The sequence below is a fragment of the Rhinopithecus roxellana genome, chromosome 17 (assembly GCF_007565055.1).
Source record: "Rhinopithecus roxellana isolate Shanxi Qingling chromosome 17, ASM756505v1, whole genome shotgun sequence".
NCBI classification, from domain to species: Eukaryota; Metazoa; Chordata; class Mammalia; order Primates; family Cercopithecidae; genus Rhinopithecus; species Rhinopithecus roxellana.
Genome location: NC_044565.1, coordinates 107,011,084 through 107,028,134, shown reverse-complemented (window position 1 = coordinate 107,028,134; position 17,051 = coordinate 107,011,084). Strand labels below are relative to the sequence as shown.

Below are 17,051 nucleotides of genomic sequence, written 5' to 3'. Positions count from 1 at the left end.
GCAGGTGTGGGAGCCACTTCAGGAGCTTCTGCCAACTTCCCTGGCACCTTGGGCAGCAGCACCCTATCTCCCTTCCAGCATGCCCACAAAGGTGAGAAGGCTGCTCAGGTATCGATCACCTGGAGTTAGGTGGTGCTTGGATGAAAGCTCGGAAGAAGAGAGGAAATGATTATGAGTAATGATTATGGTGCGCTTCCCCACCTGGTCTCACCTCCCTAATGTAACTGAATGACGAGGTGCCCCCCTCACCCCGTGCAGGAAGTCATTATCTCTGCAAGGAGCGGAGTTGATCCCTCCATGGGTGTCCTGGGCCTGATGGGAGGTGCTGGTGATGAAGGCGGGGGCAGAGCGGCAGGTGGGCAGCACAGGCAGCTGCAAGCCGGGCCAGGAGGAGAGACTAGGCGTCCTGGGCTTTGGTTTGGCTGGGAGTCAACAGCAGTTCTATCACTGGCTTTCATATAAACCTGCTGACCATGGCACTTTAATATTCACTTGCAGAAAGCACATTTCATTCTCCCTAACCAGGGAAGAAGGGATTGAGGAAGACCCCAAAGTTCAATATGTCTCTCAGAGTCAGCCCTCCAGCTGGCTTGGCCTTTCCCTCTCACTGGTTTAGTGCCAGCCCGTTATTGAAACATGTATCGGGTCCAGGTCTCAGTGAGCCATGAGGTACCTTCCAGATCCCTCAGAGCACCCAGCTCGTCAGCCTCATCACTGGGCCTCTCACACGCTAACACAGAGCAAAAGGCAGGACTGCTGGGCGAGGATATATGAATCTCATTTGCACAGACCCTGGGGCGAGGAGCTCACAACATGGAGAATACTAAAACACTTATGTCATCTAGACCTGGCATGCAAATGCTATTACAGGTATTCCCCAGATGATGCTGGGAGGCTGGTTTTCCTGCAGATGCACCCACAGGGGAGGCTCAGCACCCACATGCGGGGTTTTCAGCTCTGGCACTACTTCCCCCGAGATGATCCGAGAGCTTCAGATGCTTGTCTCCTGTCTATTTGGGTGGTGGCAAATCTGGATCTTACTTCAAGAGAATCAGAGTCCTGTTTGGTTATTTTAGAGAATGAGAACGAGCTTCAGGGCATTTTATGCAATCCAAGGTCGACATTAACCTGGGAAGTGAGCAACATCCCCCAGGGTGACTGAGGGACTGCCTGGTGGAGGCAGCAGAGCAGGTGGACTAGGTGGCCCCGCCCAGGCACCACCTGTGCCCTGGAGCTCTTAAAATGACACTTAGGTTGAAATTGCATGAGGTGCAGGATGGAGCCAAACCCGGAATCCAGAGCTGATCCTGGAGGTAGGTGGTGCTCAGATGAAAGCTCGGAAGAAGAGAGGAATCCTGACTTTTGTTTGGAAATACCCAGACTTGAACTGTGCTGCCTTCCAGACACTCTTGTTCACTGGCCTTTCTTCCTCTCCACACCAAACCCTGCCCTTAGGTTCCCAAAGTAGTAGAAGCAAGAGCAAACTCCCCAGGAACAACCAGATGACCCCAGAGAAGTCTGGAGAGGCCAGTCTGAGGGCAGGCTGCAGTACTGGTCTGGCAGCCAAAACCAACGCGGAGGACTTGGTTCTCAGTCTAAGCAAGTACCTCAGATTTCAGGGTTCCCTGAAAGCATCCCAGGGGCAGGCACATTGCTTCCAGGGGCCGTAGTCCTGGAGGGAAGAGCAGCAGCAGGAATCCTGAGCTCTGGGTCACTCATGTCTTCTCTCCACCCACAGAACTCTCAGGCCAAGGACACCTGGCCACTGCCCTGATCATTGCAATGTCCACCATCTTCATCATGGCCATCGCCATCGTCCTCATCATCATGTTCTACATCCTGAAGACAAAGCCCTCTGCCCCAGGTGACGGCCCCCATGCGCCGGTGCCCTGCCTCCTGGACTCTCCGTCAACTCTCCCTGTCGGAGAGCCTGGCTGCTCACTCCCTCCTCTCTCCCCAGCCTGTTGCACCAGCCACCCGGGGAAGAGTGTGGAGGCCCAAGTGAGCAAGGACGAGGAGAAGAAAGAGGCCCCAGGTCTGTGAACCAGGGCTTCCACACCCATGTGCGTGGTGCCCGTCTCAGGGTGGAGGGCGTCCCCGGCAGCGGCCTACTCGCTGCTTCTGCTCTCGCATGCTGAACCACGCTGTGCTTACCGCGGGGTGGTGCCACGCAGACACTGGGCAGCTCTGCCCAACAGGAAGAACAGGGTTGAGCTGAGCACAGAGCCATGAGCCAATTCTAACTCCTGTCTCCCCAACCTCCCCATTTCCCTGCAGACAACGTGGTGATGTTCTCTGAGAAGGATGAATTTGAGAAGCTGACAGCAACTCCAGCAAAGCCCACCAAGAGGTATGTGGAAGCCCCCAGCGCCAGGCTGAGGCTGGGGTCCTGTGGATCCTGAGCAGGGAGGGGAGCCAGGGTGCAGCCGGGTGCACTGACAGGCTAGCCTGGGACACCATAGGGATGTTCAGCGACAGACAGTCCCTGCCGCCTCTCTGCTGACTGGCAGGGGTCAGGCGGTGTGAGGAGCCTGTGGGAACAGCTGCCTGCTGCTCTCGGGTGAGGCTCCTGTCCCTGCACCCTGCCAAATTCCCTGGGCCTTCCTCCTTAACATCCGACTTCCTCATGCCCCTTCTCCAGACTGGGAGGACAGAACATAAGCCAAGGATGCATGCAGCATCCCCTATGACTGCTGCTGCAGCCAATACACCAGGACCGCTCGTGGCGGTGCCAGTACTGCTGCCACCATAATGCTGGTAACAACCGCGGTGATGATGGCTAACAGCATTCGGTGCCTGCTGCCCACCAGGTGCTGGGCTAGGGCTGTGAACACATCTTCCCCTCCACAGCGCAGGAGCAAGGTGCTCATATCATCCCTGTTTATAGGATACCACACTGAGGTGTGGAAGTTGTCACTTGCCCAAGGTCACACATTAGTGAGCAGCAGGGCTGGGGTCTGAGTCCAGGCTCCCAAGGAGCCACGTGGCGTAAAGAGGCCTCTGGAGGAGGAGATTTGTCAGGTGAGGCCTTTCCCGTGTTTACCACACATGAAGGTGTGGAAGCAGCCTCTGCTCTAAAATCGAGGGAAGAGGGAAGTCAATGTTCTATTCATCCAGTGGGATGGTCATTTGGACTTGGTCCTGCGTAGCTTCCAAAAATCAACCCCACAGCCTGAGCTCCCAGCCAGGCAATGTGCCTGGAGCCCACTGCCAGCCTCTGCCCCATGGCCACTGCAGGCTGCGCTGGAAGGACACCCCCACAACAGTGCCTCCCTTGGCAGATGGGGCACAGAGGCCACCAGAAGGTCACCAAACTGGTTAGAGGAAGAGCAGAGGTTAAACCCTCCTCTCCTGCCCCCACCCCATGATCTTCCTGTGGTTCGCCTCGCAAAGCCATTCCTGTCGAGAAATAATAATCGATCCAGCATCTGTGTGGAGCTTTGGCATTCATAAAGCACTGCCAGGTGCATTGTCTCACCTGGAAAACTCCAGTGTCTCTTAACACCCCTGACACACGAGCAGGAGGCAAACAAATACAAAGTCTTTGCATACGAGGAAAGAAAAGCGGAGTATGTGTTGGGGTGGTTATTTCCTGCAAGTGACTCAATTCCAGTTGATCATTTTTCAGCCACGACCACCCCTGCAGGAATTTGTGGTCTAAGCCCCATTGTGCCTGACTGGCGGGAGGTGCCAGATCCAAGCTGCTGCTCCCAGGAGCAAGGGCAGGACCTGGTCACCCTGTATGGATGTAACTCTTAAATAGGGCCTCCCTAGAGACTGAATTCGCTCCTCAGCCTCCAGCCCAGCCTTATCTCATTCTGTCTCAGCCTCTCCCTTCTGTTTTTCAAGCTTTTCTTATTTCCAGAAATTAAAAGGGCAGAGACACGCCCCACGACCTGAGTTGCAGTTGAAGACAGGGAAAATTCAGAGGCCCTACTAGGAAAAAATATATACTTCTTTCATACACAAATATTAAATACAAATTGAACCCTGACAATTGTACATTAAAAGACAGCAAGGCGCTGAGCTTTTGTCTCTGCTGTTTGTCCCTGGGTCTTGGAGACAGGACCTGGGGTGCCACCTCACCTGCTCCATCTCACCTGCTCTCAAGTGGGGACAGGGATGGGCCCTACCACCTCCTTGTGAGCCCCTGAAGCCTGATGATGAAGTGGATCCCACTGGGGCTTCGTGATGGTTCTCATTTTCTTTGTATTACCCTGTCTCTAGGGTTGTGTTTGCCTGTGGGCTTCACTGCTGTAACCTAGTTACTAACAAATACAATCCTTTTTTTTTAAGAAAAAAAGGTCTTCAGCCAAACCACAGGAAGCAAGCAGGATGCCTCTAAAAAGAATATTGTTTTTCATATACTTGGAATGGTTTTAAGAGAGTTTAAGCTCCAACCCACATGTGCCAAGGGCAGACCCTGGGTTCTTTGTGGGCTGTGAACCACAAGGTGGCATGAACCTGGGCTTCATGCATCCGACCGCCCACCCACCTCACCCGCTGGGGCTTGCTGTGCCACCCTCTGCAATGCACACAGGTCAGCCAGGTCACCCCCCTAGTCAAGAGGGGGCTTTCCAGGCACAAGGCTCCATTCAGCTCCCTTTTCAATGACTCCAGAGAGCCAGCATGGATTCAGTGCCAGCCACATCAATCTATTTGCTTAACATGAAGACACCAGTTGAACTTGGTGCTTACTGGGATTAAATACAGGGATCTAGGACATATTCAATGAACCTTTATGGAGCAGCCACTGCGTGTCAGATAGCAGAGAAGGAGAGGCCCATGGATGCCTCCCACCCTCAGTGGCAGCCCCAGCCCCTTAGACGCCTGCAGGTCACCCACCATGGACTTGTTTGGAAGGAAGCAGGAAGCCACCGATGTATCTGTCTCATCTCACGTCCCCTGGTCCTGTGCCCACAAGGTGCCCAGTTGAAAAACAAGTCATTGCCCTCCACTGTCCACAGCTGAGCAATGGACAAGTTCACCACAGGAGAACTTGTCAGGGCTGCAGTCCCCCCAGGCGCTGCTAATGACCATTGCTCTTGTTTTTGCAGCGAGAACGATGCCTCGTCTGAGAATGAGCAGCTGCTGAGCCGGAGTGTGGACAGTGACGAGGAGCCCGCCCCTGACAAGCAGGGCTCCCCGGAGCTGTGCCTGCTGTCGCTGGTTCACCTGGCCAGGGAGAAGTCTGCCACCAGCAACAAGTCAGCCGGGGTGAGGCTCCTGCAGATGCCATGATGAGCTGTGAGATGTGGCCCCCTCACAGCCGCAAGACTAGAACTTTCTTACTGAATCAGCTCTCCTGCAAGATGGGGTGTTTCTCCCAAAAGTCCAAGCAAGGAGACTTGGACAGTGACAGGTTCACAGCAAGATAGTCAAAAGGGGGGGAAAAAGACTTTCTTTTTTTTTTGAGATGGGACCCAGCCTGTCTGTCACCCAGCCTGGAGAGCGGTGGTGCGATCTCGGCTCACTGCAACCTCCACCTCCTGGGTTCAAGCAATTCTTCTGTCTCAGCCTCCCAAGTAGCTAGGACTACAGGTGCATGCTGCCACGCCCAGCTAATTTTTTTGTATTTTAGTAGAGACGAGGTTTCACTGTGTTGCCCAGGCTGATCTCAAACTCCTGAGTTCAGGCAATCCACCTGCCTCAGCCTCCCAAAGCGCTAGGATTACAGGTGTGAGCCACCACGCCCAGCCACTTTGTTTTTATTATATAGCTTCATACACAAACATGAAAAAGAATAAGCAAAAAGAAAAAAGGTCAAATCACTTGGAATGCCAGAGGGCAGAAAAAGATCCTTGTAAATATACTGGATTTTATCCAGCTAGACAATTTTCTACACACACACACACACACACACACACACACGCCTTTCTTGTAAGCATTTTTAAAAATATAAAAACAGGCTCACATGTAGAAACTGTCCCCAGGGTTTTATCACCTACCACCCTGTAATGTACTGTGGCCAGGAGCAGGGCAAGGGTTAGGGCAGAGATGACCAGAGCCCTCTTGGGCTCCCTGTGGACCTGGCCTGTGGTCGTCCCTCTAGTCTGTGCCCTGGCTGCAGACCCCAGCCGCAGGACAGCTGTGTTGCTAGGCAACATCACTGATGGCAAAAATGCCCAGCTGGGATCCTGGCTCCGGCCTGGTCCTGATAGGATGCCATGCTCTACCTGCTCCAAGTTCAGTGACCTCGGTAATGGGGCTGCCACTTGCAGAGATCCTGGAAGCCTGTGGGTTGTTACAAAAGAAATAGGTAGCCATGGCCCCAGGACTCTTCAGCCAGGGCCACTGAGCACCTGTGCACCGTGGGCCTGGTCTCCTGGCACCAGCCACGTGATCCAGAATGGGAGCCCCGCATGGCTCTGCTGCAGCACAGATGTCCTGAGGGCAAGTGGGGGTCCCCATGGTCATCTTTTCAAACAGACTGATGCCAGGGGTATCCCCAAGTATCTTACGAGTCTGACCACCCAGCTGAGCCTGAGAAGCACCCACAGTGGACCCCAAAGATGATTGAGTGGGAAAACCTGAAGAAGACCCTCCTCCCTGTGTGTCGGGGCTGGGGTGCTGACACGGGGGCTGTGTGCAGCGTCTCTGGTGTCAGGCGTAGCTGCTGCCTGCCCCTGCTGACATGGAGGATTTGCCTCCTCACTATTGTTGCCCCTTTCTGGAGGTGAAAATTCTCCTGACTCCTTTTTTACAGATTCAAAGCCGGAGGAAAAAGATCTTGGATGTGTATGCCAACGTGTGTGGAGTCATGGAAGGTAAGCTGAGAGAGGTGGTGCAGATATAAGGGCTGTGCCCGGAGCCCTGAGGCTCCTGTGAGGGGAACTCAGGGAAGCCGCCCATCCAGTTGCTGCACTCTGGTCAGAACGGCCGCTGGAACTGACTTCAGGTGTGGAGAAACAGAATCTGGCTCCCAGATATTAGAAGGCATCTCCCAGTGCTTCCATGGGCCTTCCCCTCATGGCGGGAGACAGCCCGGTGCAGGCACCCACTACAGGGACATGCAGGGTCGGGGAGCAGCAGCCATGGAGCCTTGGAACTCCCGTGTCCCCAGTGCCTGTCTCCACACTGGCATCGTCATCTGGGAAACATAATCAGTCACTTAGTCACTTATCCTAGACTTAGCCGCCCTCTCCCTGCCGTCGAGCGTCCCCGATGTCCGATGGCCCTGGGAGCCTCCAGCCTCCCCTCCCAGCAGCCTTCTGAGCCAAGTCAGGCTGTCTCCCCATAACCTGGGCTTGGGTGTGGGCAGGTAAGAGGCAACAGGATAGGACCGTCAGTGCTGCAATCTGAAATCATAATCCTCAGCTTCCAGTTCCTGCAAAATCCTCTTTCTAAATTACCTTCTTATTAACCCCAAAGATAAACCCCTCGTGGCTGAGGTCAGGAGTTTTCCTGCTGCTGGCCTTGCTGGCCTCCCTCCTCGGACTCCTTGATCTGGCCGGGCAGCAGGAGTGGAGCCTGGTGCACGCCGGGCAGCTCACCAATGCCCCCAATGCCGCTCCTCCCACCCCCACACTCCACCGTAGGCCAAGTGCAGCCCCCTGTTCCCTGGCAGGCTTTCTGGTTCAGTGCTTTGTTGGCCAGAAATAACTATACTGTGGGTGAGCTCCAGGGCCAAGAATTCTTGGCTGCCGCTGAAACGTGGCATCTCTCCATAAACACATGCCCCAGGTCAGCCTGCCTGATCTCACCTGGCATGGCCTGGGGCTGTCAGCTGCCCAGGGAGGATGGTCTAGGACTCACCTTCCATCCACCAGCAAGCTCTTCTCTGCTCCAAAAAATATTTAGTTCACACCCCGGGACAGGGGTTTTCAAACCTCAGCCAGGGCTGAGAACTTGTGCTCTGTGCCCAGCCCTGATGAATATTAGAGTCACCTGCAGGTCTTAACACCATCTCTGCCCATCCAGCCCACCCAATCTGCCCCAACACCCTGATGTAATTAGTCAGGGGTGAATCCCAGGCATCTGTGTCTCTGTTTTTTGTTTTGTCTTGTTTTTAATTAAACTTTTTATTTTGAGATACTTCTTACCATGTAGTAGTAAGAGAGAATACAGAGAGATCCTGCAAGCCCTTTACCCAGTTTCTCCTAATGATAACATCTTGCAAAACCATACACAGAAGTCACAACCAGGACACTGATATCGACACGGTGAAGCTAGACTCAGCTCCCATACAAAAAACTCCTCCTGTTGCCCTTTTACAGCCACAGCCAATTCCCACCCATCCCACCCTCACCTAGGCCCCTGGAAACCAGTAATCTGTTCTCCGTTCCTACAGTTTTGTCATTTCAAGAGTGTTATAAAAGTGGAATCACATAGTATGTAACCGTTGGTGAATGGCTTTTTGCACTCAGCATAATTGACTGGAGGTCCAGCCAGGTTGTTGCATGTATCAATAGTCCATTCCTCTCTCTTGCTGAGTAGTAGTCTGTGGCATAAATAGACCAGAGCTGGTTTAACCATTCACTTGCTGAAGGACATCAGGGTTATTTCCACTTAAGGGCTATGATGAACAAAGGTGCTATAAATATTTGTGTATAGGTTTTCGTGTACTTTTGTACACGTATGTACGAGTACTTTTGTTGGCTTGTATGATAGTTGCATGGTTGTTTTTTTAAAAAAACTGCCAAACTGTTTTCCAAAGTTGTTGTACCCTTTTATATTCCTATGAGCAGTGTGTGAATGGTCTAGTTTCTCCATATCCTTGCAGCATTTGGTGGTGTCACTATGTTTTATTTTAGCTATTCTGAGAAGTGTGTTATGATACCTTAGTGTGGTCTTAATTTGCATGTTCCTATTGTTTGAATATCCTTTCTTGTGTTTATTTTTCATCTGTATGTCCTCTTCAGTAAAATGAATGTTTCTTCATGTCTTTTGCCCATTTTTCAATGGTATTATATGATTTTTTGCTGTTGAGTTTTGAGGGTTTTTAACAATATATTCTAGACACTAGTCCTATGATGGATATGTGGTTTTGTAAATGTTTTCTGCATTCTATAGCTAGTTTAACTTATCTTTTCAGTCTCTTAACAGGGTCTTTCACAGAATGATGCTTTAAATTTTTATGAGTCAAATTTATGAAACTAATTATAAAGTTTTCCTTTTATGGATGGTGCTTTTTGTGTCAAATCTAAGATCTCTCTTGCCTAGTCCTAGATCCCAGAGATTTGCTCCCACAATTTTTTCTAGAAGTTTTATAGCTTAATGTTTTATATTTAAGTCCACATAGTTTTTATGTTTTGCATTTAAGTTCACATAGTTCACATTTTGCAGTTAAGTTGGAGTTGATTTTTATAGAAGATATGAAACTTGGGTCAAAGTTCATTTTTTTGTCTATGGATATCCAATTGCTCCAGCACTGTTTTTTTTGAAAAAGTATCTTTCCTCCATTGAATTGCTTTTCAAACTTTATCAAAAATCAGTTTGGCATATTCGTATAGGTCTATTTTCTGGGGTCGCTGTTCTGTTGCATTGATCTACATATCTGTCCCTCTTATAATACCACACATTCTTGATTCTTGTATAAGTTATATAATAACTTATATAAGTCTTGAAATCAAATAGACTGCTCCCACTTTCTTTTTTCAAAAATCTTTTAGCTATTCTAGTTCCTTTGTCTTTCTATATAAGTTTTAGAATAGTCTTCCCTATATGTACAAAATGCCTTGCTGGGATTTTAATGAGTTGCAACAAAACTGTATATCAATTGGGAAGATTTGACATCTTTATTATGTTGAGTCTTCTGAGCCATGGACATGGTATAGCTCTTCATTTATTTAGCACAACTTTAATTTTTTTTTATCTACATTGTGTAGTTTCCAAAAAACAAGTTCTATGCATATTTTGCTAGATTTACATCATAAGTATATCATTTATTTTTTGAGCAACTGTAAATGACAATTTAAATTCAGTAGCCATACATTCATTGTTAGCTATATAGAAATACAATTGATTTTTGTATGTTTATTATGTATCCTGTGACCTTGCTGAATTCACTTATAAGATCTGGGGGTCTTCTTGTAGATTCCTTGGGATTTTCTACATAGATAATCACATCTGCAAATGGGAGCGTTTTATTTCTTCCTTTCCAATGTGTATACCTTTTCCTTCCTTTTCTCATTTTATTGCACTGGCTACACCTTCCAGCACTACAGTGAATGTAAGTGATGAAGCATAAGCAGAAATTCTTGCCTTATTTCTGATCTTAAAAGCATTCCATTTTTCACCATTAAGTATAATATTAGCTCTAGGCTTTTTATAAATTGTTGACATTAATTTTTTGAGTGGATTGCAGTAATTTTTAAATATTGAACCAGCCTTGCCTCCCTGGAATAAGCCATACCTGATGTGGTACAATTCTTTTTTATATGGTTGCATTCTATTTGCTAATATTTTGTTAAGGATTTTGCATTTCTATTCATGAGAGATATTGGTCTGTGGTTTGTGGTTTGTTTTTCGTCTTTGTCTGGTTTTTGTATCCAGTTTATACTACCCTCACAGAGTAAGTTAGGAAGTGTTTCTTCCTTTTCTATGTCTAGAAAATATAGTGTAGAATTGCTATTAATTATTTCTTAAACATTTTGTAGAATTCTTCAGTGAAATCATGTGGACCTAGAGATTTCTTTTGGGGAGTTTTTGTTTGTTTGTTTTTTGAGATGGAGTCTTGCTCTGTCACCCAGGTTGGAGTGCAGTGGCACGATCCTGGCTCACTGCAACCTCTGCCTCCCAGGTTCAAGCGATTCTCCTGCCTCAGCCTCCCAAGTAGCTGGGATTATAGGCTTGTGCCACCGAAGCGCAGCTAATTTTTTCTTTTTTTGAGATGGAGTCTCACTCTGTCCCAGGCTGGCAACCTCCACCTCCCAGGTTCAATTGATTCTCCTGCCTCAGCCTCCTGAGTAGCTAGGATTACATGTGCGTGCTACCATGCCCAGCTAATTTCTGTATTTTTAGTAGAGATGGGGTTTCACCATGTTGGTCAGGCTGGTCTTGAACTCCTGACCACATGGTCCACCTGCTTTGGTCTCCCAAAATGCTGGGATTACAGCATGAGCCACCATGCCTGGCCCTAATTTTTGTATTTTAGTAGAAACAGGGTTTCACCATCTTGGCCAGAGTGGTCTTGAACTCCTGACCTCAAGCAATATAACCACCTCGGCCTCCCAAAGTGCTGGGATTACAGGCGTGAGCCACCACGTTTGGCTGGAGATTTTTACAGTTACAAATTCAGCTTCCTTAATAGTTATAAGTCTGTTCAAATGATCTGTTTTACATTGGGTAAGTTGTGATAGTTTATGTTTTTTGAGAAATTGTTTATTTTCACCTAAGTTGTCAAATTTATATGTGTAGAGTTAAAATTGCATAGTTTTCCCTTATTAGCTGTTTGATATCTATGGTGTCTGTAGTGATATCTCCTGCTTCTTTCTTGATATTGGTAATTTGTGTCTTATCTATTTTTTTCCTTGTCAGTTATATTGATCTTTTCAAATAACTGTTTCTTTTCATATTGCTCTCTTTTACTTTACTGTTTTCAATTTCATTGATTACTGTTCTTATTTCTAAATTACTTATTTCCTTCTATGTACATTTGGTTTATTTTGTTAATCTTTTTCTAAGTGCTTGAGATGGGAGCTTAGATTATTAACTTAAGAGTTTTCCTCCTTTGTATTTCTGCTATAAATTTCCCTCTCAGTACTACTTTAGCTGTGTCTCACAAATACTGACATCTGGTATTTTTATTTTCATTCATTTCTAAATTTTCTTTGAGACTTCCTCTTTGACCTGTGGATTATTTAGAAGACTGTTGTCTAGTTTCCAAATGTGTAAAGATTTTTCTGCTATTGATTTATATTCTAATTATATTGTGGTAGGGGAATATACTTTGTATAATTTCAATTCTTTTAATTTGTTGAGGTGTAAGGCCCATAATTATAAAGAATGTGTATTCTGCTGTTGTTGAATGGAGTGTTCTATAAATGCTGATTAGATCTTGTTGGTTGATGATGTTGGTAAGTTCTATATTCTTGCTGATTTTTTTCTAATTGTTCTATCATTTACTGAGGGAGGAATGTTAAAGTTTTCAACTATAATTGTGGGCTTGTCTCTTCTTTCAGGTCTAACAGTTTTTGTTTCACATATTTTGGAGCTCTGTTGTTTGGTGCATCTTCATTTAGGATTGCTATGTTTTCTTGGATTGACCCTTTTATCATTATTAAATGTCACTTTCCGGTAATTTTTTTCCTCTGAAGTCTACTTTAACTGATGTTACAGCCATTCTGCCTTCCTTTTATTGAAGTCTGCATGGTATGTATTTTTCCATCCTTTTACTTCCAACCAGCCTCTCTCATTATATTGAAGTGAGTTTCTTGGAGGCAGCATATAGCTGGGTATATTTTAAAATCTCCTCTACCAAGTTCTGCCTTTTAGGTTTTTGTTTGTTTGTTTTTTATGGAGTTTCTGCTCCTGTTGCCCAGACTGGAGTGCAATGGTGTGATCTTGGCTCACTGCAACCTCTGCTTCCCAGGTTCAAGCAATTCTCCTGCCTCAGCCTCTCAAGTAGCTGGGATCACAGGCATCCACCACCACCCCGGCTAATTTTGTATATTTAGTAGAAACAGGGTTTCACCATGTTGGCCAGGCAGGTCTCAAACTCCTGACCTCAGCTGATCCACCTGCCTTGGCCTCCCAAAGTGCTGGTATTACAGGCATAAGCCACCACACCCAGCCTTTAGTTGGTATTTAAACCATTTACATTAAATGTAGTCATTATTACGTTAGGGCTTAATTAAGTCTGCTATTTTATATTTTGTTTACTGTTTGTTGTCTCTGTTTTTCATTTCTGTGTTTTTATATTCCTGCTTTGCTGTGGGTCACTTGAGCATATTTCAGAATTCAACTTTGGTGTTTTTTGAGTGATATGTTTTGATTTTATCTTTTTCTATAGTTATTTTAGTAGTTTGTCTAGAGACTACATTTACACATATAACTTATCAGTCTACTACTGGTGTTATTAGTATTTATTTTTATTTTTATTTTTGAGATGGAGTCTTGTTCTGTTGCCCAGGTTGGAGAGCAGTGGCGCGATCTTGGCTCACTGCAACCTCTGCCTCCCAGGTTCAAGCGATTCTCCTGCCTCAGCCTTCCAAGTAGCTAGGATTACAGCTGTGCACCACCACACCAACCGGTTGTATTTTTAGTAGAGACAGGGTTTCACCATGTTGGCCGGGCTGGTCTCGAACTCCTGACCTCAGGTGAACTGCCGACCTCAGCCTCCCAAAGTCCTTGGTTTACAGGTGTGAGCCACTGTGTCTGGCCTTCCTGCTGTTATTATTTTGCCAGTTTGAATGAAGTATAAAAACTTTACCTTTCTCTTTGTCCCTTTACCTTCCCTGTTTATAGTAGTTGTAAATATTTCCTCTACATATATTTAGAACAACATAAATTGCTTCAACTGCCTAACATAATTCAGAAAACTTAAAAAGAGAAGGAAAGTCTATTTTATTTCCCCAAATTTTTGCTCACTATGTTCTTTTCTGTCTTTTCTGATGTCTCAAGTTTCATTCTTTTATTATTTCCTTTCTGTTTATACAATTTCCTTTTGCTTCTTTTAGGGTGGTCTGCTGGTGAAAAATTCTTAATTTTTCTTTGGCTTGGAATGTCTTGATATTCTCATGTCCTCCTGAAGGATATTTTCACTCAGCTCACTGCAACCTGGTATGCAACTCTGGGTTGAAAGTTCTCTTCCTTCAGTACTTGGAAATACTGTGCTACTTCTCTCTGGTCTCCAGGTTTCTGATTATAAATTTACTGTCATTCTAATTGTTTTCTGTCTCTAGGTCAGGCGTTGTTTTTCTTTGGCTGTTTCTAAGACTTTATCTTTAGTTTTCAGAAGTTCATTTATGATGTATCTTGACATGAATATATTTGGGTTTATCCTGTTCGGGATTTGCTTAGCTTCTTGAATCTGTAGACTTGTATCTCTTTACAAATTTGGGGAGTTTTAAGCCATCATTTATTTGAGTACTTTAGTCCCACTCTCTTCTCGTCTCCTTCTGAAACTTCATGACACAAATGTTAGCTCTTTTGTTATAACCCCACAGTTCCCTAAGGCTCTGTGTTTTTCAGTTTATTTTCTCTGATTGAGTAATTTCCACTGCTAGCTTCCATTATCCATCTCACTGATTCTTTCCTCTGTCTTTATTCTGCCATTGAGCACATCCACTGAGTCTTTATTGTGGTTATTGTATTTTTTAAGTTCTAATATTTTCATTTCTTTTGTACATTTTGTATATTTTTGCTGAGGATTTCTATTTTTTTCTATTTTCTATTTCTGTTTTTCTATTATTGCATTTGTTTTAAGCATGTTCATAATTGCTTGTTGAAGCACTTTTATTATGGCTTCTTTAAAACCTTTTTCAGATTACCTAACATCTGTCATCTCAGTGTTAGCATCTATTGTTTTTCTTTTTTACTCATTTGACATCTTCCTGGTTCTTGGTATGATGAATGAATTCACTTTGAAACCTGTGTAGTTTTATGTCCTGATATGAAACTCTGGGTCTTATTTAAGCCTTCTATTTTAGCTGGCTCCTTTTGATAGACAGCCCTGTGGCAGGAGAATGAGGGTGCTGTCTTGCTACTGTTAGGTGAAGGTAGACATCCAAATTCCCCACTCAACCTTCACTAACACCCAAGGGGACTCCTTTTTACTGCTACTTGGGGTTTGGGAGTATGGCTCCTGACATGGTCACCACAGGGGCAGGGGAGTTGTTACCAGCTGGTTGATGAGAAAGCCCCATCTCCCTACATGGCCTTTCCTGACACCACCTGGCACAGTGTTACAGCTTGGTGAGGGTGGAAGTTTAGGCTCCCCTCTCAGTCTTTGCTACCCTGGATGGAGTGGGGACACAGTTTTTCTGTGGTGTTTGGCTGGAATAGAGCAATTATTGTCTAAATGTTTTATGCTTGCTAGGCTGCTCTTTTCCTAGTGCTCTGACTAGAGAGAGAAGCCTTTTGTTGGGGCTGTTTTTGTCTGTGGTTGCTATTATTTCTGGATTTTTGGACTTTTCTGCCCCATGTCTGGAATGAGGCAAAAGAAAACCCAGGGAACTCACCACTACCACCATCCTTAGGTACCGAGGTCCCTAGTTGGTCTGTCTTCTTTTCTCCACTTTTCAGAGACTTCTTGTATTTGTTTTATACGGAATGTTCAGGGCTTTTAGCTGCACTTAGTGGGAGGATTAGGGAAAATTATATCTACTCATCTTCCAGAAGCAGCAATATCAAGTTTTTAAATGCTCCTAGGTGAGTCTAATGTACAGTGAACCCCAAAAACCATCAGACCACTGAGTTGGCAGTGACTTGGTTCAGATAACCCCAATCTGGGGCTATCATTGAGAGCACCCATTACAAAGTTGACTACTGTTCCCTAAAGAGACATGATACTGTCTCTTTGGCCCCCTCCTCAGCCCAGCCCCATGGGAGACAGGGTTACCCAACTAAGGATAACTTGTCTTGAAGTCTTTGAGAATTGCTAAAAATGGTCATCAGGGAATTATTATCATGGTCAATAGAGCAGTCATTTTCCTAGTGGGGAAGGGGCTCTTACCGGGGTTAGGGTACATGCACAGCCCTCTCTTGTGGCTGGCAGCGTTCTAGGTGTCGTTTGCCTTAAATTATGCATTTGTTTTAGGTGGCTTTCTGCATGCTTTGTTTTACGATTTTTTTATGTTTTTTTCAATAATTTTTATTTCATTTAAATAATTTTTCATGGTGTTGACCTTCTGTTGACTGCGACTTGCAGCATCTAACTGTGGCCATTGGTGTTTGCAGGTCTTAGCCCCACGGAGCTGCCATTTGATTGCCTCGAGAAAACTAGCCGAATGCTCAGCTCCACGTACAACTCTGAGAAGGCTGTTGTGAAAACGTGGCGCCACCTCGCCGAGAGCTTCGGCCTGAAGAGGGATGAGATTGGGGGCATGACAGACGGCATGCAGCTCTTTGACCGCATCAGCACAGCAGGCTATAGCATCCCTGAGCTGCTCACAAAACTGGTGCAGATTGAGCGGCTGGATGCTGTGGAGTCCTTGTGTGCAGACATACTGGAGTGGGCGGGGGTTGTGCCACCTGCTACCCAGCCACATGCTGCATCCTGAAAAGCATGCCTGTGGGTTGTCCTCCCAGGACAAGCCAAGGATCAATGAGGGCTCTGGAGCTGTAAGTGGTGCCAAAAGACTGCCAAGAATCAAGGCTTTTGTGATGTCACCATGTGCCTTAGGATGTTCAAGGAGCCAGATGAAATAAGGCCTGTCTTCCAATTTAACCAAAGATAAAGGACTAGAGCTGGGCTACTTTCAGATGCTCACCTGTACCTCACCAGGCAGAGTAAATATCCACTCACGCCGGGCGCGGTGGCTCAAGCCTGTAATCCCAGCACTTTGGGAGGCCGAGACGGGCGGATCACGAGGTCAGGAGATCGATACCATCCTGGCTAACACGGTGAAACCCCGTCTCTACTAAAAAATACAAAAAACTAGCCGGGCGATTTGGCGGGCGCCTGTAGTCCCAGCTACTCGGGAGGCTGAGGCAGGAGAATGGCGTAAACCCAGGAGGCGGAGCTTGCAGTGAGCTGAGATCCGGCCACTGCACTCCAGCCTGGGCGCGAGACTCTGTCTCAAAAAAAAAAAAAAAAAAAAAAACCACTCACTCATACAGCCAGCCTACCAGCCCACCATTAACTCACTGAACAATGAGACAATGTTGAGGACTCAAATGAACCAAACCCCGTGGGACTGACAGAAGTGAAGAATCTGTTCCCTGTCTTTAAGGAGTTTGCACTCCAGTAGAAGACAGAAGGAACGTATGTTTACAAACCACTTCACTGGAAGACATCAAACAAGCTGAATGAAGGGGCACTTAGAAAATGTAATAGAAGTTCTACGTGGGAGATGACTCCCTACTGATGATGAAGGATGGCATCCTAGTGAAGAAGCAGCTCAAACATTTTGGTAAAATGGCTACAAAATGCAAACACCCTGCTCCAG

General features: G+C 46.3%; 1 protein-coding gene across 5 annotated transcripts in view; it reads left to right on the top strand.

Annotated features, from left to right (window-relative positions):
- EDAR (ectodysplasin A receptor) overlaps window positions 1–16,503 on the top strand; it is a 92,606-nt gene extending 76,103 nt beyond the window's left edge. For 3 of the 5 annotated variants that reach the window (XM_030921738.1, XM_030921739.1, XM_030921736.1), the window contains 8 exons: window positions 5–91; window positions 1,456–1,599; window positions 1,739–1,864; window positions 1,961–2,035; window positions 2,278–2,350; window positions 5,058–5,217; window positions 6,707–6,767; window positions 15,841–16,503. In XM_030921738.1, coding sequence (XP_030777598.1) covers window positions 5–91; window positions 1,456–1,599; window positions 1,739–1,864; window positions 1,961–2,035; window positions 2,278–2,350; window positions 5,058–5,217; window positions 6,707–6,767; window positions 15,841–16,163 — 1,049 coding nt within the window. In that variant the 3' untranslated portion in view covers window positions 16,164–16,503. Of the gene's footprint in view, window positions 1–4; window positions 92–1,455; window positions 1,600–1,738; window positions 2,036–2,277; window positions 2,351–5,057; window positions 5,218–6,706; window positions 6,768–15,840 lie in introns of all 5 variants that reach the window. The other 2 variants (XM_010368817.2, XM_010368808.2) reach the window with 2 other exon arrangements.
- Window positions 16,504–17,051: the final 548 nt, after the last annotated feature.